Genomic DNA, 24,134 nt, shown 5'->3' with positions numbered 1-24,134 from the left:
AAATCTAGGGTGGAGTGAGATTAGGGAGAGCTCCAAATCCAATGATAATATTCTGAGGGCTTCAGATACTGAATTTGAATGATTTTCAATAAGTAACAGAGAAGCCCTGAAGGATGACAAGAGCAAAGTAAGGTTTGAAGGGTGGATTAAAAATGGAAGAAAGTGGAAGGGGGGAAGATTAGCTAGGAGGCTAGAGGGTTTAGGTGGGTGGTAATGAGTGCTTGGACTGTGCCTGTAACAACAGAGAAGGAACACATGACTGGGCAAATAATCAGATGTGCAAGGTAAAGGGTGGAAATAGGAGCCGGGAGCAGGGGGGAGGGTGGGAATAGTATCAGAGATTCAGACCTTCAGGAGACCTTAGAAGATATCTCATGCAACCCCCTGGTAACTGAGGAAACTGAGGCCAACAGAGATGAAGCGGATAAATTGCCCAAGGTCACAGGGTAGTAAAGCTGCAGAGCTAATGTCTGAAATGGGCCTCTGACTCAAACCTCAGGGCTTTTGCAATCGTGCCACAGTAGAAGTCTGCCATTGGACAGCATGCCTTTGAGTGAACTGCTATGTGTTTGTTTAATGATTGAAAAGGACAGTTGGTAAGTGCCAGAACAAATACACGAAAAAGGCTCCTACGCTGATGGAATTCGCAGATAGTCAAGAAGGATGCGAACATTCAAGTTTGCACATTAAGAATAGCTTCCGCTGACACAGCACTTTACAAAATACTGTATGACACCCAAAAAGCAGGAAGAAGGAACCCTTCAACCACAACTAACAGGTGCATCTGCCTCCCATAACAAAGCTGTTATGGCAAGAGGTAATACAAGGACTATTAGCCCTATTTCAGAGAGGAGGAATGATATAAAATGGATTGCAATAATCATAGAAAAACTCTGGTGGAGAACAGAATTGATGGTAATGAGAGAAAAAGAGTGACTTGGAGAAAGGAAACATTATTTCTAATTTTAAAGGTTTTTTAGCATTTTATTTTTTAACTTTAGTTGAAATTTCAATGTATTTTAAAATTTAAATGTATTTTAAATAAAATGTGTTTTAAAGCAGACTACGCTTAACTTTTTAAGCTTCCCTTCCCTTAATCCCTACTCCCAATTACTGTGGAAAGAAATGTTGGATTTAGAGTCAGAAGCCTCAGGTTCAAATCCTCACTCTACTACTTACTACTTATGTGACTTTGGACAAATCACTTTTCTCTGAGCCCTGGGTTCTTTATCTATAAAATAAGGAGGTTGTACTTGATGGCCTCCAAGGTCTCTTTCAACTCGAAATTCATAGTGTCATGAGATGGCTATACACCTTTCACTTGACTGAGGAATCCTCCCAAAGTAAAACCTACTTTCTACATGAGAATAGGCAAACAGCTTTATAAGATACTAGTAGGTAAAGAATGCTACACATCTAGCAGGAAATTAAAAAGATAAATGATGGTAGCCAGTTCACTCACATATTTCTCTTGTGCCTATACTGTGCTATGATGGGACTGTGGGATGCAGTGCTATAAAAGACAATTATCCTTGTATACTATTCATTCCCCTCCCTCGGGACCTTACAATATAGTTGGGAAAAGGAACGTATTCAAATGAACAAAATCCAAGGCAGCATATAAACGCTTTGAGTCACCTAACAAAACAAATATTTATTAGCCTCTCACTAGGGACAGGATACTGTGCTTGGTCCAGGGAACTTACATTTATGATCAATCAGATAAACGAATCTCAGAGTTCATGAACATGGATGAAGAATACTTTTGAATTATGCTAAGATTATGAGAATGACCATATCTGTATGATGACCACCTGCAGTTCAGGTGGGCTGGAAGAGCAACTTCTGCAGCCTAATTTCTTTTACTGAACACATTTACAAAAACTTTTGGATGGCTATTTAATTCCTTTCATTGTTAGCATCGGCATCACATAAGAACTTGTACGTTGCCGAGGGGTGCTGCAGACAATACTTCCTAAACATCTGTAGTCACTGAGAAGCATATTTCCCTTTTCTCTTTGTAATCTGGAAAAACAGAATTCACTGATGAGTCTGATTGATAAATCTATGTGCTCATTTACTAGAAAGATGAGAGAGGCTCGGAAGATATTATTTTGAAGATGATCCAGAACTAAAGCTAAACAATCGTAGTGAAACTTTATTAATTTGAACCATAGGTTCCCAAAGAGGGTGATACTGCCCCATGGGGGCAGAAGCGTGGACTACAATGATCTGGCGGGGGGGGGGGGCGCTGGTAGCCTTGGGTGCAATTGTGGGGGCATTAAATAAAAATAAGGGGGTGGTGGAAGCATAAGGAAAGAAAAGAAGAAAATTTTGCAAGACCATTTATATATGTTTCATCTATTGTATAACAGAATTAAAATCATGGTGATTACATTATTTTCCAAATAGATACACAAACTGCAAGTTATAGCCAATCAGTGGTCAAGTCCACCAACGGGTCTTAACAGCAGGTGAGTATGTCTCGCATTGTCAGAAAGCCCAGTATGCCATCACCAGGAATATGCCTGTGTAATGATTTATTTACAATATGATACTACATGGTTACACAATGGAATATTGTATCATCAAAAACCCCATAATTTTACAATAAATTACTAACTTTAAAATGTATCATTTTTAAAAAAAATTTATATATTTTTAAAATGTTACAAAATTTTTAAAAAACATTAAATGGTTAAAGAAAGTAGATTTTTCAGTGGGGCTTTGATCAATTTTTTTTGAAAAGGGGGCAGTAGGCCAAATAAGTTTGGGAACCTCTGATTTAAACAAAGGGTACTCTGAATTAGTTGGAATATTGAAATGCAGATTTTTTAAAAAAAATGTTTTTTAGCTTTTTTTTAGCTAAGAAATAATAAAAATCCTTAGGAATAAATGATGACTTGCAATTAGCCTATCAAGTTTTTGAATGTAGATTCTTAAAAGTGCATAAAAAACATTTTGTTCTCTTGAGTATTTGCAACAATGGCCCTAAAATGTTTTGAATGCCATTAGTTTGTTCTATGAATCATCCATTCCTGACAGCTGATCTTTCCACTGCAATGTACTGACACCATCTCAAACTTGACATGTCTGAAAATAAACTCCTATGTGGATTCTGATGATGGAAGGTCTTCAGGGGCCTGGTAGGTAATCTGAACTTTATTCAGAAAAGTATAGATTTGCTGTAGCTTTTAAGAGGGAAGCAATATGCTTGGAAGAAAATAATTCTGGCAGCAATGGGTATGAATGATGAACTAGGATGGGGAAGGATGGAGGTAAGAAAACCAGTTAAGAGGTTATTTCAATATTTCAGTTCAGAGGTAATAAGAACCTGAACCTCAGTGGTGGCCATGGAAACAGAAAGAACAGCATGAATTCAAGAGACATTTTTTTTTAGATAGAATTGATAGTACTTGGCAACTAATTGGGCGTAGAGGGAGAAAGAGTTAAAAATGGATATGAAATTTCAAGTCTGGGTAACTGGGAAGGCACTTCTGTCATTAACAGAAATAGGGAAGTCAAAAGAAAGCAGAGGTTTTGGGGGATGAAAACATGTTGAACTTGCATTGACAGTGGATATCCATAGGCAGATTCTCCAAAGGCAGTAGGTCTGGACAGCTTGGGAGGAGAGAGGGCTGGGGACACAGATTTGGGAGTCACCTTTAGAGAGATGATAATTGTAGCCTCATGAATAACAACACCAATGGTAGTCTAGGGAGGAAAAAATGGAAGATGGCCAAGGGCAAAACCTTGGGGAATTTGCACAGTTAGAGGCAAGCTGGAGAAGGAGACTCTGAGGAAGACAGAAAAGGAATGATTAGAGCAGTTGATGGAGAGCACAGTGTCAAGGAAGAGAGTTCCAAGACAGAGAAAGTGATTAAAAATAACAACAACAGGTACTTATGTAGGGCATTCCAAAAGTTTGATTTCAGTTTTTAGCTATAGATGAAATATAGCAATTAAGCTTTTAAAGCTTAAAACTCTACTGAGACTTTTGGGACACTCTGCAGAGTGTTTGAGAGCTACAAAATATTTTTGTATACACTGTCTCATTTGATCCTCACAACAAACTTGGGAGGTGGGAAGTATTGTCATCACCATTTTATAAATGAGGAGACTAGGAGTCATTAAGTGATTTGCCCAGGGTCACACAGCTACTGCATTTGAAGTAAGGTCTTCCTGACACCAAGTCCAACACTCTATCCAATGCATCAGCTGCCTGATTAACAGCGTAAAATTCTATAGAGAGGTTTAAGGAGGATAACAACTGAGAAAAGATCATGGAATTTAGTCATAAGTCAATGGTGGTAAAGGGAAGGAGGGATCACAGAAGGGAACCACAAAGCCGTGGAAAAGATTTTTGTTCAGAATGTTAGCGTACTAAAAACGTTTATAGGCAAAGAGAGTAAGGGAACCAGTGAAGAAAGACTGATGATGTAAGAGAAAGATAGGGGAGGAGAAGTGGGAGAACAAATAGAGAGGGGAAGGTTTAATAATGAGTAATTAACTACAACTCAGGCATGGTAGATAATAATAGCACTTGCCTCACAGGATGGCTGCAAAGAGCAAATGAGATAATATGTGTAAAGTGTTTTGCAAACCTTAAAATGTCATACAAATGTTAGCTGCTGTTTCTTCTTCTTCTTCTTCTTATTGTTGTTGCTGCTGTTATCATTACATGGTGCATCAAGATTGTCAAACTGCTTTCCTCACAACAACTCTGGCATGTGGGTGGTGCACTCAATATTATCTCCATGTTAGAAGTGCATTGAGGGGTGAAATGTCTTGCCTACAGTCTGGCAGTGAGCGTCTGAGATGCAGCTTGAGCTTGGGTTTCTTGATTCCAAATGGAAAGACTGAAGCGTAAAGATAGAGAGCCCTTTCTCCTCAACTCTGCCATTAGAAATCATTCTCCTCTAAAGCTCAGCTAAGGTGCTGCTTTCTCCAGGAAGGCTTCCCTGATACCCCCCCACACCCCCACACCCCTGCTAAAGCAATATTTCCTTCCTCCAAAGACCTCTGAGCACTTTGTGTGGATCACTCTTGTTACATTCTATCTTACATCACACTCATTTGTACACATGTAACATCTCCCCCCCACCGCTCATGTTATTCTAAATTCTTCCTGGGCATAGATTGTGTCATTTTTCATCTGTGTTTCATCATGCTAGCATTTGGCATGGTAATTTGTATACAGGAGGTGCTTAATAAATGTTCACCTGGCATATTTGTTAAATATTCACAGCAAAGTGGAAGATTAAGCCACAGGCTGAGAATGAGGGGGTAGAGGAAGGATTGGGGACTCAGGACCTTAAAAAAGTTTGATGTAGTTGCTAGGGGGAGTATGGCAGGGAGTCAACTAGAATGGAATCAAAGGCCTCCTAGACAGAATTGCAGGCTAGCTGCTGAGAGCAGCTCAAAGACTGGATGATGTTGTTAGAGCCAGTACAGTTAGCCTTTATACGCAGGTGGCAATGAAGGACACAAACAATTACAATAAGAGTTTCAATCTCCAATCACCAAATGTTTGCTGAAATAGGGACTTCATTCACAAGGCGTAAATCCATCTCAATAACATAAATCATACCAATATTGAAGATAAAGGTGACGAATATTAATTGAACACACATTGTGTGAACATATAACATTGTACTAGGCACTTTGGAGATAGCAATTTATAGTTCTAATATGATCAAAATACTCTCCATTTCTGCTGAGATCTGTTACAGTGCCCATCTAACTGTAATCCTTTCTTATATAATACAATCATGACAGTGATGTTATAGCTGCATATATTTGATCAATGAAAAACAGATATGACTTGGTAATGAATTCATATAGAGGACAGCAGGGAATCCCTTATGGAAGGCATGTGGTTATGACAGTCAAAGTTAAAACTCAGCACCGGCATCAAGATCCATCATTCCCTGATCTTAATCCATCACCCTCCATAGTCCATCTACATGCCACAGACCTCCTCAAAAATGTAGAGTTTCCCCAAAGCACTGAAAACCCACATTGCTAGTTAAAGATCACCTGCAGTCTAAGTTGCACTGAATATATCCATACACCTTGGCAATCAACCTTGGCTAATATTTCTAGGCCAGCACAAATGAGCACACACTCCCTGAGCTCTCCTGCCTCGGTGCCTTCCCTCCCCCATGACTAGAAGGTACTCCTTCCACATCTCTCCATCTTTTGAAAACACACACACACACATACACACACACACACACACACACACACACACACACCCTTCACTATGTAATACTAGGTAGAAGTAGGTGGGGGGGGGTGTTGCTTGCTTATTTTACATATTTGCGTAAAAGAGATAAAACTACCATTGCCTCTAAGTCAATTAACAGATTTTTTTTCTCTGTCAGTCTCAATATCTAAGGATAAGATTTTTACTTTCTGGTTTTAAGGGAAAGATTATATCTCAAGATGAAAGCTTCCCTCTCAATTTGAGGCTGATGCTTTAACAGGGCATGCCTGCTTTTATATAATCCTAGCAGAAATGGAGTTTCTTCACTGCTAGCACCATGGAGAGGGACAGTGGAATACCTAGACTATGGCCAACAGAGAAGAATGTTGTGGGGTGCTCTTAAGTCTTACTCTACTTTGCCAGAGCAACATGAGAAAAAGGGTGAGGGAAAGGAAGGGAGCTTGCCTTTTTTTTTAAAATTCTGTGTGACTTCATAAAACTTTAAGATTATGTTACTTATTAATCTCCTTTCTAAAATGGTACCAACCAGTGATTTAAAATGTGGTTTCTGAGGGAGTTGAATTCAAGAAAGAACATTAAGGCAACATCTGGAAAATGACAGGAAAGGAGGGGGGAAGGGAATAAGCATTTATACAGTACTTATAATGTGCCAGGCACTGGGCTGAGCTCTTTACAGATATAGTCTCATCTGATCCCCACAACAACCCTAGGATGTGGGTGCTATTGTTATCCCCACTCTACAGTTGAACTGAAGCAAAAAGAAGTTAAGTGACTTGCCCATGACCACATAGCTAATAAGTGTCTGGGGTTGGATTTGAACTCTGGTCTTCCTGACATGTGCCCAGGGCTATAATCAGTGTGCTGCCCAGCTGCCTGAATGAGATAATGGAAGGGATTATATAAAAGGAGGTTTTTAAGTCTTTAGGAACTGTGGAACTGTTAGCCCTCACCTTGAGTGGGGCCTGAATATGAGACAGCAGACAAAGTACATAGACCTAGCATGAGCTAATCACCAGAGACAAGCACTGAGAACAGGATCTTTCAAGGATTTCCTATAAATGCTATGTGAGAAATGCTTTGAAAATCCCAGGAGATGTTATCTAAGCATGCAGCATTATTATTCTGCCCTCTGGAAGCCTGGGGCTACAAAGAAGGCTTTGGAAACTTCTGTGAAGTGATCTCACCTCTCCCCAAATGCCGACTGTGTCTCGGATGTCATTTTTGCAGTATGAAAGCTGTCGGATGCAGTTATTCACAGCCACGCTGCTCTTACCAGGGGCAAGGTCTTCTTCTGCCATTTCTACCCATCCCAGAGATCGGACAGCAAAGCACTGGAAGACAGAGGAAGACAACAAAGAATCACACGTGTCAACATACGTACAAAACTCTCATTTCCTCTAAAACTCCAACTGACAAATTGGCATTTGTCCATTTCTGTCCATTTATTTCGTATATAATAATGAGAATTTCATCAATTTAAGTCTTAGGATTTTTTTTTAAAAACAATGAAGGCAAAATATTTCCTAGAATGCCACCATATCAGCAACTGAAACAGAGAGAGAAAGAGATTGCAGGGTGTCAGTATAGGCAATTCACAAACTGCTCCTACTACACAGATATACCTTTAGCCTGAATTCCAGAGGCTATCATCATAGCAGCTACATTCTAAAATGCTTATGCTGTCTTAAAACTGTGGAATTCAGAACACCTGGCCTTCTAGTTCAGCTCTAGAGCATGACAAATCTCATTTTCTAAAAGTTTAGCAAAGTGAATTTTAGTAAGCAAGTTAAAGAAATTTAATGAATGCTTACAAACTCTCTAATCTGCCCAGCCAGTTTCTTTTCCTTCTAAGATGTCAAGTGGAGATGTAGCATCACAAAAATAAACAATATATTAAACTTCACATTCGAAGGCAGAAGGGTGTTTAACCAACCAGAGCACTCATCTGACAGAAAATGCCATTATTATGTGTTTTTTAAAGATATATGATGCCTTTTACAAAGAAAAGAAAAAGAAAAAAATTCTGATAACTGCAAAAACTACTCCTATGTTCTATTAATTACAGGATTCTACTAAACAGTTTATGAGTCACATACATACACACCCTAAGTATTCAAAAACTTCTTGGTGTTATGATATCCATAAGGCTTGTCTGTGCCAGGATGTCTCTAGAGAAGCCCTCTCCTAAACTGCCTGATACCTGGTCCCCTTTTCTGGAACACTCCAATTCTGGAAACTTTCATCCTAAAACCTCTGTCAGAAACTTCTACTGTGAAAGGCCTCCAAGGCTAATCCAGGGGTGGGGAACCTGTGGTCTCTCTAGGTCCTCAAGTACAGCCCTTTGACTGAATCCAAACTTCACAGAACAAATCCCCTCAATAAAAGGATTTGTTCTGTGAAACTTGGACTCAGTAAAAAGGCCATACTCAAAGACCTAGAAGGCCACATGTGGCCTTGAGGCCACAAGTTCCCCACCATGGACTAATCCCTGCTATGTCTTCTTGCTTGTGACATCAGAAAAGGAAAAATTCAACTGGCACATATGAGTAGGATCTTTCCCCGCACTATAAAGCCAATGGTCCTGGCCTAGCTCATTGCGGACCCAGGATGCATACAAAGCTACTACCCAGTATGTGAAGGACAAAAGACCCAGGTATCCCCATACCCAAAGAGGAGGTGCAAGGAGAGCTTTGGTGCAACCTCTCTGTACCAGGATCAGAGGGCAGCCTCTTAGTGACCATGACTCCCATTCTGCTCTTACTAAACACTGAAGATTATCAAACCTGAGGTTCTGGCAATTTCTCTAATTGTATCCTTAATTTCTTGCCCTTCCACCCAGGTTTATCCTCAGTTTCCCCTGTAATTCCATGTATCACTCACCACTTTGGTGCATTCTGATTACCCTTGCCTACTCCTAGGGTACCTCATACTTTCCCTTATATGAGTTAAAATGCATTTGTGAAAAAGGACTATAGCTATTAGTATCACTAGCCAGTCTACATTTTCAGGGAAAGACTCCAAGTCCCAAAACATTTGTAGTGGACTGGAATATACATACACACAGTGAATCAAGATGCTGTTGTCCACACGCAAAAAAATAGAAAGTTTGCTCTGTGGCTCACAGTTTATGGTTTGCCCTCTTGTAACCAATTCAGGAGATTTTTGTAGGCCTGTTTATTTTGAAATCTTCCTTCCTTGCCTCATGTAATATTAATTAAGGTGGGACTTTTTTTTTTTAACTGTTTTCTCTTTTAGAATGCTAAAGTGATGGAGTGCCTTTGATTAAGTTAAGGGTCACACCCTTTTGCTAACTAGATGTTAAGCCCCAGGCCCACACCCTTTTGCTGATTAGGTGTGAAGCCTTTGGGCCCTAAGAAGGGTATATAAACTTGAAGGTTAGCATTTTGCTTGGGGCTCTCACTCACTGGAGACTCAGGGCAGTCACTAGAGGCACACCCCCCCCCTCCCCCCACCGTGGGCCTTGAAGAAAACCCAGACCCTGGTGCTTCTCTTTTTGGTAACTATGTTTGTGATTGCTTGGACAGACAGCTAGAAGCCTGTCTGCTGATCAGTGTTTATTTGCTCTATTTATATAATGTATGCTTGTAATTTATTTGTATTTGCTCTGAAGTTCAGGGTGCTGGCTCTTCCCCCTGAACCAAGTGAATGATTTTATTAAAGTGAGATTGTTAACCCCTTAAAGTTACTTTCCTTAGTAAAGCACATCAAAAGAACCTGTGCTGGCAGCTCTTGTTGCTGGTCTTGTTGGGTCTTATACCCCTACAGCAGCTGCTAGCCAAATTGCTGTTATACCTCATTAACTGAATAGTGTAACTCAGAATACTTGTTAAATTATTACATGTGTGTATTTAGTATGTCATATATTCACATGATACATACCTTGCCATGCTGATTTTAAAAAAATACTTTGTCCATTCTAGAATTTAAATTCCTACATTTTTTATCTTTCTATGTCTTGACTACCTTCTCTCCTACTATATTTCCAAGTCAATAATATCACAGCACACTTGAAATTCCTTTCTTGCCTACTATTTCAACACTGCCTTCACCCCCTTCCAACTTCTGTTGATTTAGTCTTTAGATATCAGGAGCATTTACAATCCCCCAAACTATTTCAATATTAGGGGCTCAATGATATCAAGTCATCTCCTTTCTCTAAGCTCCAGTTTAAAATACAGGACTTCATCTCTAAGGTTCTGAAATTCTGATTCTATGGTAAGCCCGTGGCATTGTCTTATATCTCAGTTAAGATCAGGGTTGAGATCTACGGTCTAATCAAGGTAAAAATTCCCTCCAAAGATGCTGACCTTGTCCAAGCCCTCCATAAAACCTTCCTAGATGCGTTGCTCTAGATTTCCAAATTACAGAGGCAATATAGAGTAGTATACAGTGTCAAACATGTGGCTGCATGCCATTGCAAACAATGCAGGCACCAGATTAAAATGTAATTGAGGAATATTTAACAAAATAAATAAAAATTCAAAAGAACACAGATAATGTCAACATGTGGTTTCCTATTTCAAATAAGTACTTGCTGGGATCCTTATGTATGGGTTAGTAGCCTGCTTCTATTCAAGTTTGACATGTCTGGTATAGTGACAGCTAGCATTAATATAGCAGCTTAAGGTTTTCAAAATGAGCTGGAGAAGGAAATGGCAAAGATATTCCAGTATCTTTGCCAAGAAAACTCCAAAGGGGTCAAAGACAGTAGGACACAACTGGACTACAACAACAAAGGTTTGCAAAGTGCTTTACATGCATTACCTCACTTGATAATGAGATAATTTGAACAAGTGATGGACTCTAAGTCAGTAGGACCTGAGTTTAAATCCTGGTTCTTGCATTTATTAGCTATATAGCCACTGGCAACACACTTAACCTGTCTGGATCCCAGCTTCCTCATTTGTCAGCTGTGGATAATAATTGCACCTGCCTCACAGGGTTGCTGTGAATGTCGAATGAGATCATAGGATTGCAGATCTGGAGCCAGAAGGGGCTTTAGAAGACATCTGGTCCAATGCATACATTTTACAGATGAGGAACTGAGAGGCCCAGAAGGTTTATGTACTTGCCCAACATCACATACACAGTAAGGTGCAGAGCCAGGATTTGAACCCAGGTCCTCCAACCTAAGAGCTGGGACTCTTTCAACTGTACTACATCTACAAAATGTTAAATCAAGTGCTTTTCAAAGTGATTTACACCATATGGCTAACAGCAGAGCATCAGGGCTGTCCATCAGTTTTTTTTCTCACCCTTGGTACACGTGACAGGTCAACTTCTTTTCCCCACAATTCTTGATCTATGTGGGGGTTTTCATGATTTTGTCAATTTGTGGCCTTGAATTAGGAGCTTTTAGAAGACAAGTCACTATTCCACGTCATCACTGTACCAATGGATTTTCAATGGTTTTCCATACTATAACATGAAGGTAATTTGGTTCTCTAACGTGAGATGGGCAAAGGAAAGAATGGGAGTTAGTATGTTGTGATAAATATGATGTGAAATGTTAAAAAGAGTAACCTGACATGCTCCACACAGCTCTGTAAGCTCAATGGAAGCTTTGGTCAGCATACTGACCAAAAAACATGAGATCCTTCTTAACCGAACGCTCTGCACGTAGGGCACTGCTCACCTAAGGTTTCAAAACTTCGATGTAACACTAGGTTTGATTTGTTCTCTCCTCAAAACTATTTGCCATGGACAGCAGAATTTTCTGGTATTAAAAATATATGCACTTGTGAAAAGGAATATTAAAAAGAGCCTTCCTCTGTGCATTGCTCTTTGCTGTGTCCCATGCTGCTGCCTACCCCTAATCCCAGCTCTGCTCAAAAGAACTGATTGATTGATAAAGAAAATGGAAAAGGACATCAGCTTCTCATTCTCTGCCCTGACCCCAACAGATTTCATTGGCTTTTATCAGAATAATTTTTCTTCCTAAATAGGATGTGTATTTAATAAAGATGCAATACGTAAAATGGAATAAATCACTACATTATACCAAGAGAGGATGTGAAAAGGGTCTAGGATTGAAAGGCAGAGAATCTAGCTTGAAATCTTGGCTCTACTTCTTCTTAATAATAATAGTATTTATATAGCACTTAAAAGTTAACTTTGAGAAAATTCCTTAACAGGGCTTCAAGGCTCTTGTTTGTAAAATGAAGGTGTTGGAATGTATGTCTATGATTCCCTTCTAGCTCATCTGTGATGCTCTCCACACTGTTCTGAGAAGCTGCTACAATTTCAAAAGACTTGGATTTGTCTTGAAATCACAGTATATTCCACCTTAGCCCAGGAAGCAAAGCTTTTCAAATTGCTTGAATGTACCTGCAGAAGGGCTGGGCCATAGGGGACAGCTAGAAGCTGCTTTCTCTTTTTAATTGATATGGACACACACAAATCACATGGTAAGAAAAGTTTCCTTTGCCTGGGCTCCTATTTTGATTTTTCATTGATCTGAAAAACCTCATCACCACCTTGCTTGGTCAAATGAAAAGGAAGATATTTCCTTGTACCATTTCTCACTGCAGAAAGCTGAACTCAAAAAGGAAAAATGCATTGTTCAGTGCTGCCCTCCTGTGTCAAAAAAGCCATATTCTCAAGTGATAATGCAAGGATATCTCAAGATATACAGTCAAATGAAGTAATTAACTTCTAAAGATAGGTACGGTGCTGAGGAGAGAGTCCACTGCCACATTTAAATGACAGTAACAGCACCATGGAGGTCTGTCCTTAGGAGGGTCTCAGGCTGAGCTACAGGATCTGGGGACCATGTGGCTTTCCTGATGTTTCAGAAAGGCTGGAGGTGACAACCTGTTATGACCAAATTTAATGGGCGGGTGGTTGGGATAGAAGAAGTCTGCACAAAAGCCCATGGCTAACCTAACAGAGATGATAATAAAATCCACTTGATCTTGAGGTAAGTAGGGTATTATCATTTATATTTTATAGATAAGACTGAGGCATAGAGCAGCTCTCTTTCTACTACTCCCCCTCCTACCACCTCCACATCATAGAGCAAGGTAGTATCAGTACACAAAGATCCATAGCTTGTTTGTCCAGGCAAAGTTGAAGACCATTAGAGCCAGCCCAGGGAAATATTATTGAGAAGTATTTCAAGGTATCCTGGTCCCCCTTCACCCTCTCAGCAGCTGGATCCCTCCACAGAGCTGTTGCCCACCAGCTTTCTAATCCCCAATGCCTATCAAAAGTAATCAGACTGATATCATTAAATTCTATAAAATGTATAAATGTCACTGTGTTAACTCCTTTGTATTTTCATTTTAAGCCTTTTAGCTCTAATTTAGGAATGAAAGCCTTTAAAAGCTAAAAGAATTTTAGTCAGCCACAAGCAGGGGACTGTCTCTTTCCTCTGAAATCATGTGAGCTGCCTTTTAGGCCCTGTAGTAATTTGGGAGCCAGAGGGGCACTGGGGGGCTGCATTCCTGAACATCCTTCCCCTAATCCTAACTTCCTTGCTCCAAGACTTCCAGAAGCCAGGGATTCAGAACCCCTGGCCTGGGTCTTAGCTCCTCCATTGCAGGGAAGCAATCACACTCTGGAGCTCTAGGCTAACAAATCACAGCCAGTTTGCCTCTAACCCTCCAGCACTGGGAGCACGGAAAAACCCAGTGCAGGGGCAGGTATTCAAAGACTGATCCCTCAGATGTCTGAGTGTGTCCAAGAGCAGAAGAATAGCAGGGAAAAGGACTGGGTAAATATGGGAGATTATAGACAGGTGATAGGAAATCTCAGCATGAGAGCTCCAGGTGCAGGGCAGCAAGTCTCTCCAAGAGTAAAAATGGTGGTGTTTGCATGTGGTGATCATGATGATGATGGTTTAATGGTCTGGGGTTTCAGGGAAAACTGATTATAGTTACCTAGATTGAGAACAGTAGGAAGAGAAAAGCTCAAATCTGGTTTGGGTCTGTAAAAGTAACACTAATTACAGTCATTTGAGGGAGCTGCTTACAATTTATTTTTAATTACTATGCAATACAATAACCATTATGATTAAACGTGTAGGCTTTACTTTCTTTAATTCAATGCAATTCAAAAAGCATTTATTACATGCCTGTTTCACAGGGTAGCTGACAAATGAGATGACATAGGGAAAGTGCATCAAAAACCTCAAAGCTACAGAAATGCTAATTATTGTTAGCACCGATGTCATTGGAGTTGCCATTGTGGTTGGTTGTTACACTCCAGGCATAGAAGGCAGTGGCAAGGAGAAGAAAAAAGATGGACCCAGAAAAGCAAAAATAAAAACTATACAAAGTACTCAAGGGAAGAGGTGTGGGCGAGCACTGACACCTGGGGAGAGAGATCAAGGCAAGAGCTCCAGGAGACAAAGGCATTGAAGCTGAGCCTGGAAGACAGCTGGGGATTTCAAGAGAGAGGGAAGAAGAGAAAGCACTCTGGGTAGACACAGGGCACAGAGGCAGGTGTGACAGGGGGACATCTGGGGGAAGCAAGCAGACCGGTGTGGATAGCCTGCGGACTGAGGGGGAGCAATGCGAAATTGGTCTAGAATGCTAAGTTCTCAAATTGTGAAGGACTTGAAGTGCTAAACAGAAGAGCTTGTAGTTATTCATTTGAAGAAGGCTTAAGGATATTACTAAGTCAGGTAGGCAGCTTTTGTGTATAGCCAACCAGATAGTATGGTGGCTAGGCCTGAGTTCAAATCCATCTTCAGACACTTACTAGCTGTGCGACCCTGGGCGAGTTATTTAATCTCTGCCTCAGTTTCTTCAACTGTAAAATAGGGATAATAATTGCATTGGACTCCTAGGATTGCAATATTATAAAGTGCTTGGAACTGCGACTGGCACATAGGAACTATATAAATACTTTTGTTGTTGTTGTTCAGTCATTTCAGTCATGTCTGACCCTTCATGACCCCATTTGGGGTTTTCTTGGCAGAGACACTGGAGTGGTTTGCCACTTCCTTCTCCAGCTCATTTGACAGATGAGGAAACTGAGGCAAACAGTTAAGTGACTTGCCCAGGGTCACAAGCTAGTGTCAGAGGCAAGATTTGAATTCAGGAAGATGAGTATTCCTGGCTCCAGGCAAGGCACTTTATGCACCATGACAGCTTGTAGGAACTATGTAAATACTATCTATTATTATACTATATACAATTATATGTTATATATATTATACTATATAAAACTAAGTCAAGGATGGCATTATAAAAATGAGATCCTAGACTTTTAATATTTTTAGTCCTCAATTTGCTGGGGTTTTTTAAATATTGGGGCACAAATCAGCATTTTGGGGTTGAACTCATTACTTTTTATACCCAAATTGCCCAACTGTGTGATTATTCCTAAATAACAGAAGATACGTATATAAGAGAATAGAATGCAGAGTCCACGATAGCCCTTTGTCCTTAAGTCTCTGCAATATATGGGAAAGTATCCCATGCTTTAACAGCAGAAACTCATTTTTAACTAGAGGATGGGATCCTCTGAGTCTAGGGCCTTGGATCAGAGGATTGCCATAGCAGATTGGCATATCTCATGAAATGAGAAGCTACTTCCTGAAAGGCATTTCTCCAGAGCTTGTAGCAGGCAATTCAAAGTTTGAGATGAAGAGATGGTCTGGAGTGACACGGGATATTTATGGGGTTTTAAGAAGCTATTACACATATGATAGATCATTGTTAATGGACACAAAGCTTTATGAGGTGAACATACTACTTACTGGACTTACATAGACTGCTTAGCTTTTTGTCTAAATCCCAGCATATTTGGAAGGACCTAGCAGGGAGGTCCATGGGGAATCTCAAACTCAGGTTGACCTAATTCTCAAATCAGGCTGAAGAAGAAGAATAAACCTGATTAATTATTTACTATGCTAATGACCCTCCAGGACCCCCCCCCCCACCACCACCACCACCGCCACTGCCTCCCTGCTCCCTAAGAACCAAAGGCAGCACAACTACATTGACCTCAATGGGATACTGTACATCTGTTCATGCTGTTTTTCCCTCAAACTGCCTGTAACGTAATGGGCATCCATGCTGAAGACTAGGTATGGAGCCCTGCGGGAGGGACCCTGGTCTGGCAGTATGATTATGTCTGCATCCACTAGTGCCATTTAGTTACGCTTTTCTCCTACCAATTATCTTTGGACTTGGGCAATTCAAGTGTAAACTGCACAATGGACTAACCTCTAATGCATTTTACCATGAGGGAAAAGACTAATAGAAATAAAGCAAAAAGCCTTGAGTTCATTAGGAAGAATACGGTGCTTCATGTCAGAAGACTGTTTCAAGTACTCTCCTTTAGAGCTGTGTGTTAACCACAAGTTAACCACTCCAAGCTCCAGTTACCTCATTGACAAAATGGGGTTAATAGCACCTACCCTACCCATTCAGTTCCATAAACATGCAATACCTGTCTGTGATTGCAAAGTCCTATCTTAGGTGCTGAGGGTACAAAGACAAGACCCAGGGTTAGTGGGAGGATCAAATGAGAAAACGGACATAAAAAGACAAAACACCATGTAAATCCTTAGACAACTGTAAGAAGATTATAATCAGCTGAGGACGTAATATAGAAACAGAGGATTATAGGCCTGCCAATCAAGAGCTGTGAGTGATCTCTCAGGCCATTTTGTAGAGTCCTTTCATTTTTACAGAAGAAGAAACTGAGGTCCAGAGGTAAATGTTACTTATGGGTAATAAGTTGCAGAGCCAAAACTTGACCCCAAGGATGGCTATTTTATACAGTTAATTAAAATATTTTTATTGTTTAGTCATGTCCAACTCTTTGGAACCTGATTTGGGGTTTTCTTGACAAAGATGCTGGAGTGGTTTGCCATTTCCTTCTCCAGCTCATTTTTACAGATGAGGAAACTGAGGAAAACAGGGTTAAGTAACTTGCCTAGCATCACACAACTACTATGTATCTGAGGCCAGATCTGAGTCCAGGAAGAGGAGTCTTTCTGACTCCAGACCTGACACTCCACTCCCTGCCACCTAGCTGCCTGATTAAAATGTACTTTCCTTGAGTTTTGAGTTACAAACTCATAAGTGGAAATCAGCCAAAGCTGCTAAGATAAAGAAAAAGAGGAACCTTCTAACTTTGCAGTCAATCCCAACACAGATCATTACACTATTTATGAAATGGTTTTTACCAGAATAGAAGAAATCTCTTCTATTCTGGTACTGGGACTGTTTCATTTTGCCTTTCTATTCTGCTTACCTGGTATGTAGCATCTGGTGCACAGCAAGCACTTAACAAATGTTTGTTGATAACTGTTAAAATGTATTAATTATAAGCAGACTAATAATCATCCATTTTAGCAAATTCTCATATAAAGAAATTCCTCAACCTTCCATAAGTTAGAGGGAATCAAAACAAATTTATTTAATAGAAGGAAAAGGAAAAGAAAATCTAGTGCCATTATAAAGCCGGCAAATGCTTTCATTTCTTTCTCCGACATGCACAGATTATGACCATGGCCTAGTTTCACAAGGATGTCTTCAGGGATTTAAATGTCAAGTTCATCACCAAATGAAAATATCGGGCCTTCAAAAGTCTGTCGTTGCTTTTTTTCCCATGCCACTCTTGTAATGAGGAGAATATTTCAAATTCATGTCATTCCTCTGTCCAAGGTGCTCAGTGGGTCCCTGGACCATATGAGCAGGTTGGAATATGTAGTGGGTACTAACTATATTGTTAATTTCTAAAACTTGGGTTTGAACCAGAGCAGCACGAGCTGGATGCACAAGAAAAGTTCTGAAAGGAAGTGAGGTGGTTCTCTGGCCAGATCCAATATTGAACTCTCTTTGGGGACTCTTCAGCTTTCTGTTTTCATTCAGGGTGACTGTAAACTCACTTATCATACCTTATGGAGAGAGCTATACAAGCTAAAAGTCTTCAGTTTCCAGAATAGCCCTTTATTTTCCTTTATCCCTCTAGAGCCATAAGGTCAGACTGAGGCCAAAAAGGCCATTGGATTCCTTGTGCCAAAGCTGGGGAATATACTACAGCTCTGCTCGGGTGGAATTTTAAACTTTCTCCCTTTCCTTTCTTCTTCGCCTCCTTTTAAATTTGGGAAACACATCTTCAGATAACAGCATTAAAATAATCAAGTAATAATCATGATGGCAAACATTTAAGTAATGCTTTAGGGTTTGTAAAACACTTTACCTATATTATCTCAGCTGGTCAATGCATCTTCAGGAGAGATTCTATACAGACCACTGTTTTGAAGCCAAGCACAATGGCTACATTTCCCCAGTAACTCAATCAAAGGAAGAAAGGCTTTTAGAACTACAAGGATCTTTGTCACACATCTAGCTCAAGATGGTCTTTGTCTATGGTCACTAGCTAGACAGAGAAAGGACTAAACCTGTCAGCTCTCTATCAAACCACTCTACCTCCCTCTTCTCTGGCATTAAGTTAGATATTTAGAAAGGTGTCTTAAGGCAAGGATACTCAAACTTTTTAAAGTCAAGGAACACACATACACACAGATAAAGATATATAAAACAGAATATTGATTGTGCATTTTAATTGTGCATCCATTATGTTTTAATAATATGTATATTTCACATAATCTTGAAGTTGGAGAGAACTATAGAGGTCATTTGGCTCATCCAACCTCTAATCAGGTAGAGGATTTCTCCCTGTCATATCTCCCACATGTAGTTTTAACCTCTTCTTGAACATAGTGAGCAATGAGAAATTCTTCCCCTTCCAAGTGTCATTGCATTTTTGGAAATCCCCAAATGTTAGAAAGTTCTTCTTTTTTTTAGCTTTTTTTAATGTTTTTATTTTTTTTAATTTATTTTTATTTTTAGTTTACAACAGACGGTTCTACATAATTTTGAGTTCCAGATTTTCTCCCCTCCCTCCCCTCCCCCCCCCTCCCCAAGACGGCATGGAATCTCATATAACTACCACGAATGACTTCACATTGAATTAATTTATACACTAGTCAAGTTGCGGAGAAGAATTACGACCAATGGAATGAATAATGAGAAAGAAGAAACAGAACCAAAAAAAAAAACCAACCCAAAAACAAAAACAAAAGAGAAGAGAAAAAGGTGAGCATGAAGTGTGCCTCAATCTGCATTCAAACTTCATAGTTCTTTCTCTGGATGTAGATAGCATTCTCCATCGTGAGTCCTTTGGAGTTGTGCCTGCACCTTGTGTTACTGAGAAGAGCGAAGTCTGTCAGGGTTGGTCCTCACGGAATCCATATATCTGTGGTTGTGTACAGTCTTCTTAATAGAGTTAGTATCTTCCTTCATGAAACTTTTATTAATTGACTCTAGTTATGCCAAGTAGAATTGCACAGAATAATTCTAATCCTTTGACCATACAACACCCTTTAACATACTTGGAGACCAAAACAAAAAAATACTCACAGACAACCATTACTTCATCAGGTTAAAAATCCCCAGTTCCTTCTATTGACCCTTATACAATATAGTTTCTTTTCCCCACCCCATTCTAACAATCCTCTTCTGGATTAACTCCTATATGTAGATGTTTCTCCTAAAATGTGGTCTCCACACTAATATAGTCTTAGTGGAGCTGCAAACTAATATGGCCATTTGGGAAAAGAATTTGTCATTATATATGAAAATTCATTGCATTATTCATATCCTTCAACTCGGTGGTTCCATACTGCGTATATACCAAAAGGAAGCCAAAGATACAATGAAAGACTCCGAATATAAAAATCTATCACTTTCAGTGATAGATTAAAAAAAACTGGAAGCAAGATGTGTATCCATGATTGGGGAACTGTGGCACATAGATTTAAGGGAATACAACTGCACAATAAAAAAACAAAGCATATGAGGAATTCAGAGAGACTCAAGATTTCTTCGAACTGATACTGAGTGGAGGAAGGCAAACTAGGAAAAAAATATAGACAATGACTACAAATGGAATGAACATTTTTAAAAAAGGAAATAAAACTATGTAACTATAATAAATAACCAAGTTTAGCCCTGAAGATGAAAAAATTCACTTCCTTCTCTTCATTGGAGAAGTGGGAGACTATGGGTGTGGAACACTGCATACACTGTAAGATTCAACTAATATGAGTTAATTTTGCTGAACTGTTTTTTAACATCTCTTTTTGATTGTTAGTTTAAATGGATGGCTCGATAAAGGAGGGGGAAGAGCTAAATTCAGAATAAAGGTGATATAAAAACAAAAGAAATCAATAAAAATTTAGTGCCTTAGAATGAACACCATCATCCTGGATATGGTCTGTTCAGATGAGAGTACAGTGGGTACATTTTTATCTCTTATTCTGTACTTTTCCAAGTGTCTCAAGTCAGCTTTCTGATAGCCACATCACACTGCTAATTCAGACTAAGATGGCAATCAGCTAGGACCCAGGTCACAAATATAGAATTTAGACAGGACCACAGAAGTTATGTAGTGTTTCCTCCCCACCCTGCCATGAAAAAAATTACTCAAGATTTGTGCTTTGCACATATTTTGTATTTATTTATATGTGTACATACTGTTTTCCCTGGTAGAATATAAGCTCCTTGAGGACAAGAATGGTTTCTTTTCTTTGTCTTTATATGCTTAGCACCCAGTACGATGCCTGGCACATGGCAGAGACTTAGCAAATGCTTGTTGATTGATTAGTCCACCCCCCTCCCTCATTTAGCCAATGAGAAAACTAAAGCCCAGGGAATGAAGTGATTTATCCCTAAGTTTTCTTCCTATAAACTGTTGAGCCACATTTTCCTCCTCCTGTATTTACAGAGTGTTTTTTAAACCCAAAGTGGGATTTTATACCTATTCCTCTTAAATTTCATTTTGTTAGAGCTGGCTGATGGCTCTAGGTCATCCAGAACTTTTCATAACCTAATCCTGACATCCAAAATACTAGCTCTCCCTTTCTATCTCCTCAGTTTGAGGTACACAAACTCAGTATCTTATAGCCTATGCCCTCAAATTAAGGCACTTATGAAAATATTGAACAGGACAAGGCTAAGGACAAAGACTAAAACCCTCCTCCAAGTACTATATCAATCCAGTAACCAACATTTTTTGGACATGAACTATGAATCTGCCTAAGTTTTATACAGCCTGGGGGAGGAGTCTTTATATTGGCATCAACTATGTCATGAGGAGCTCTATAAGATGCCTCACTGAAATGAGATAGATATGTCTCTGATCTAAGTCTTTATTAGAAACCTATAAAAAAAAAAGGAAATAAAATGAGCCTGGAATAACTTGGAGAATGCTCAAACTGCAAGACACCACAGAGATCCAGACCAATCCTTTGCAAATAAGAAAACCACAGTCCAAAGAAAGAAAATCACTTTCTCAGCCCTGTACAAGTCAGAGGCAGAGCTGAGCTAAGAGGTCCTCATCTCAGGCCACTTTTCTTTCCATTAAAAGCCATGTTGCTCTTGCCATGCTCTGTGAATCTACACTAGATCCTAGGGATCACTGCATCCTTTTCTAAGTACTCAAAAAACATCCGTGTAATAATCTGTACCTAGAATTGTATCATGTTCATCATTCCTTTCTTTCTTTCTCTCTTTCTTTCTTTCTCTTTCTTTCTTTTTCTTTCTTTCTCCCTCTCTCTCTCTCCCTCCCTCCCTCCCCCCCTCTTTTGTCTCTCTCCCTCACTCTCTTTCTCTCCCTCCCTCCTTCCCTCCCTTCCTTCCTTTGAAAACTGGAACATTTGACGGGCACTCTGGCATCTCTCCCATTCTCCATGATTCCTCAAGAACTATAGACCTCATGAGGAAGCTCTTTCAGCATCCTAGGACACCATTCATCCTGGCTTGAAGACCCAAATTCATTTGAAATTGTTTCTTCATTCCAAATATCTCTTTAAAAACAACAACAATAATAGCTAGCATAGAACAAGGAATTTTACAGATAGGATCTCATTTGATCCTCAAAACAACCCCAGGAGAAAAGATGCTATGATGATCCCCATTTAACAGTTGAGGAAATTGAAGCAGATAGAGGTTAAGTGACCTGCCCATTGTCACAAAGTGGGATTTGAACTCAGGTCTCCCTGAGTCTAGAACCAGTCATCTATCCACTGCACCACCCAGTTGCTCCATCTTTAACCACAATTATTTTTGGGAAGCTTCCTAGCTTAAGATCACTTTCTCAATAAAGAAAATGGAAGGAAAATAGGATTTGGCTAGTCTTGCTTTCTTTCTGTCATGTGTTTGCACATCATCCACTCCAAGAGGCAACCCTGTCTCTTTCATTGTACCTTTTGCTCTGAAGAGAGCATGAGACATCCTTTTGATTGTCCTTAACTTTGGCACAAGCCTCAGCTCATTCTGGACTTCCTGATATTGATATTACAATCTCCACAACTGTTTTGTATTTATTCTTGCTCACATTCCCCTTCTTTCACCTTTTGGATACGTCCTTGAATGATGTGAGCTCATCTAAGAAGTCCCCATGCAGGGAAGGTGTCACTTGAGAAGTTCTCCATTGAGATCAGAAATAAAATTCTGAGTGTTGTGCATTCCTCTTTAACCACTCTTTCCTTTTTAAACTCCTAAACCATGAGATCATGCTTATCAGGTTTCTTTGAATGCTTAAAAATATCCTCTCAAACTCTAGTTTACATAGCTGACTAAGTCCAGGGTTCTTCTGTTTGGACCCTTTCTGTTTACAAGGTTATTTTCTTCCAAGGTTACCACCTTTTAAATTTACCAACAAGTTGCAATTTGCTCATCCCAAGTTAAGTTCTGAATAATACTTTCCCTGATCACATTCCTTTTCCTTCAGAGATGAAACTCTTATGCAAGACAAACAAATGGTCAGATTCTCTGCTTTTAGCTTTTAGTAAGACTTGCAGCAGACGTACATAAAATAGGAGAAGTCCTCCAAGGCAGCTTTCCAATATGTTATCAGGAAAGCATTATCCATTACTTCCTTCTAGCTGAGTTGTCTCAGGACAGAAGTTTGACCAAGGGCAAGTCACTTTAATTCTGAGAATCTCAGTTTCCTCACCTGTAAAATGGGGACAATACTGCTTTGTACTATCTGCCTTACAAAGTTGTTGCAAAGAACAGCACTCTGTAAACTATTACATTAAAGTTTCATCATCGTCCTCACTTTTGCTTCTCTCATATTATCCCCAACCAAGGTTAGACTATTATCAAATCCTAGAAAAATTCCACAAAACTATGGGGTTCTGTACTGTTTAACAAGTGATTAAGTTTAGTGTTAGAGATTAACCATGTGATATGAAGCAATGATAAAAAATGTGATGGCTCTTGAAAAAGTGAGAGCAGGGCTTCAGTTCTGGCCCTGATTCTTACTTATTCCTTGTGTGGCCTTGGGCAAGTCACTGAATTTCTTTGAGACTCAATGTTCCCATGTAAAATGGAGGGGTAGCAACATAAACTGAAAAAAATGAAACTGAATGCTGCAAGGGAACAATGATAAAGCTTAAGCCCAAAAGAGGATTAAAAAAAAAGTATCTTCCTTCCTCCACTGTAGAAGTACATACCTAATGATGCCTGTAGTGTCAGGCCCAGTCAATGGTTAGTGTTATGGTAATTAGGGTGGGACTTTTTTTTTTACTGTTTTCTCTTTTGGAATGCTGAAGGAATCAAGTACCTTTGGTCAGTCTTGCCTTTCAAATGTAATGGTAAGCAAAGTGGACTTTTTGTTGCCTTTTGTTTTTTTTGATTGAATCAAGAGACTTTGACCTGCTTAAGAAACAGGTTTGAGCTGCATGGTTGTGATGCCCTCTGACCCTGAGAAGGGTATATAAAATCTGAGGCTGGTGTTTTGTTTTAGGGCTCTCACTCACTGGAAGAATGTCATGTGATTTGACCAGATGAGACTCTGGGTAGCCATTGTTAAGAGCCCCCCAGCTTAGAAAACCCAGATATTGGTGCTTCTC

General features: G+C 39.6%; 1 protein-coding gene across 4 annotated transcripts in view; it reads right to left on the bottom strand.

Moving 5' to 3' along the window:
- APBB2 (amyloid beta precursor protein binding family B member 2) overlaps positions 1 to 24,134 on the bottom strand; it is a 428,865-nt gene that overhangs the window by 87,932 nt on the left and 316,799 nt on the right. For all 4 annotated transcript variants that reach the window (XM_036762574.1, XM_036762575.1, XM_036762576.1 and 1 more), the window contains one exon: positions 7,414 to 7,560. In XM_036762574.1, the coding sequence (XP_036618469.1) occupies positions 7,414 to 7,560 (147 nt within the window). The remainder of the gene's footprint in view (positions 1 to 7,413; positions 7,561 to 24,134) is intronic.

This window comes from Trichosurus vulpecula, chromosome 6, assembly GCF_011100635.1.
Source record: "Trichosurus vulpecula isolate mTriVul1 chromosome 6, mTriVul1.pri, whole genome shotgun sequence".
Lineage (NCBI taxonomy): Eukaryota > Metazoa > Chordata > Mammalia > Diprotodontia > Phalangeridae > Trichosurus > Trichosurus vulpecula.
Note: the sequence above shows the minus strand (reverse complement) of the source record. Positions and strands in the feature narration are given on the sequence as shown.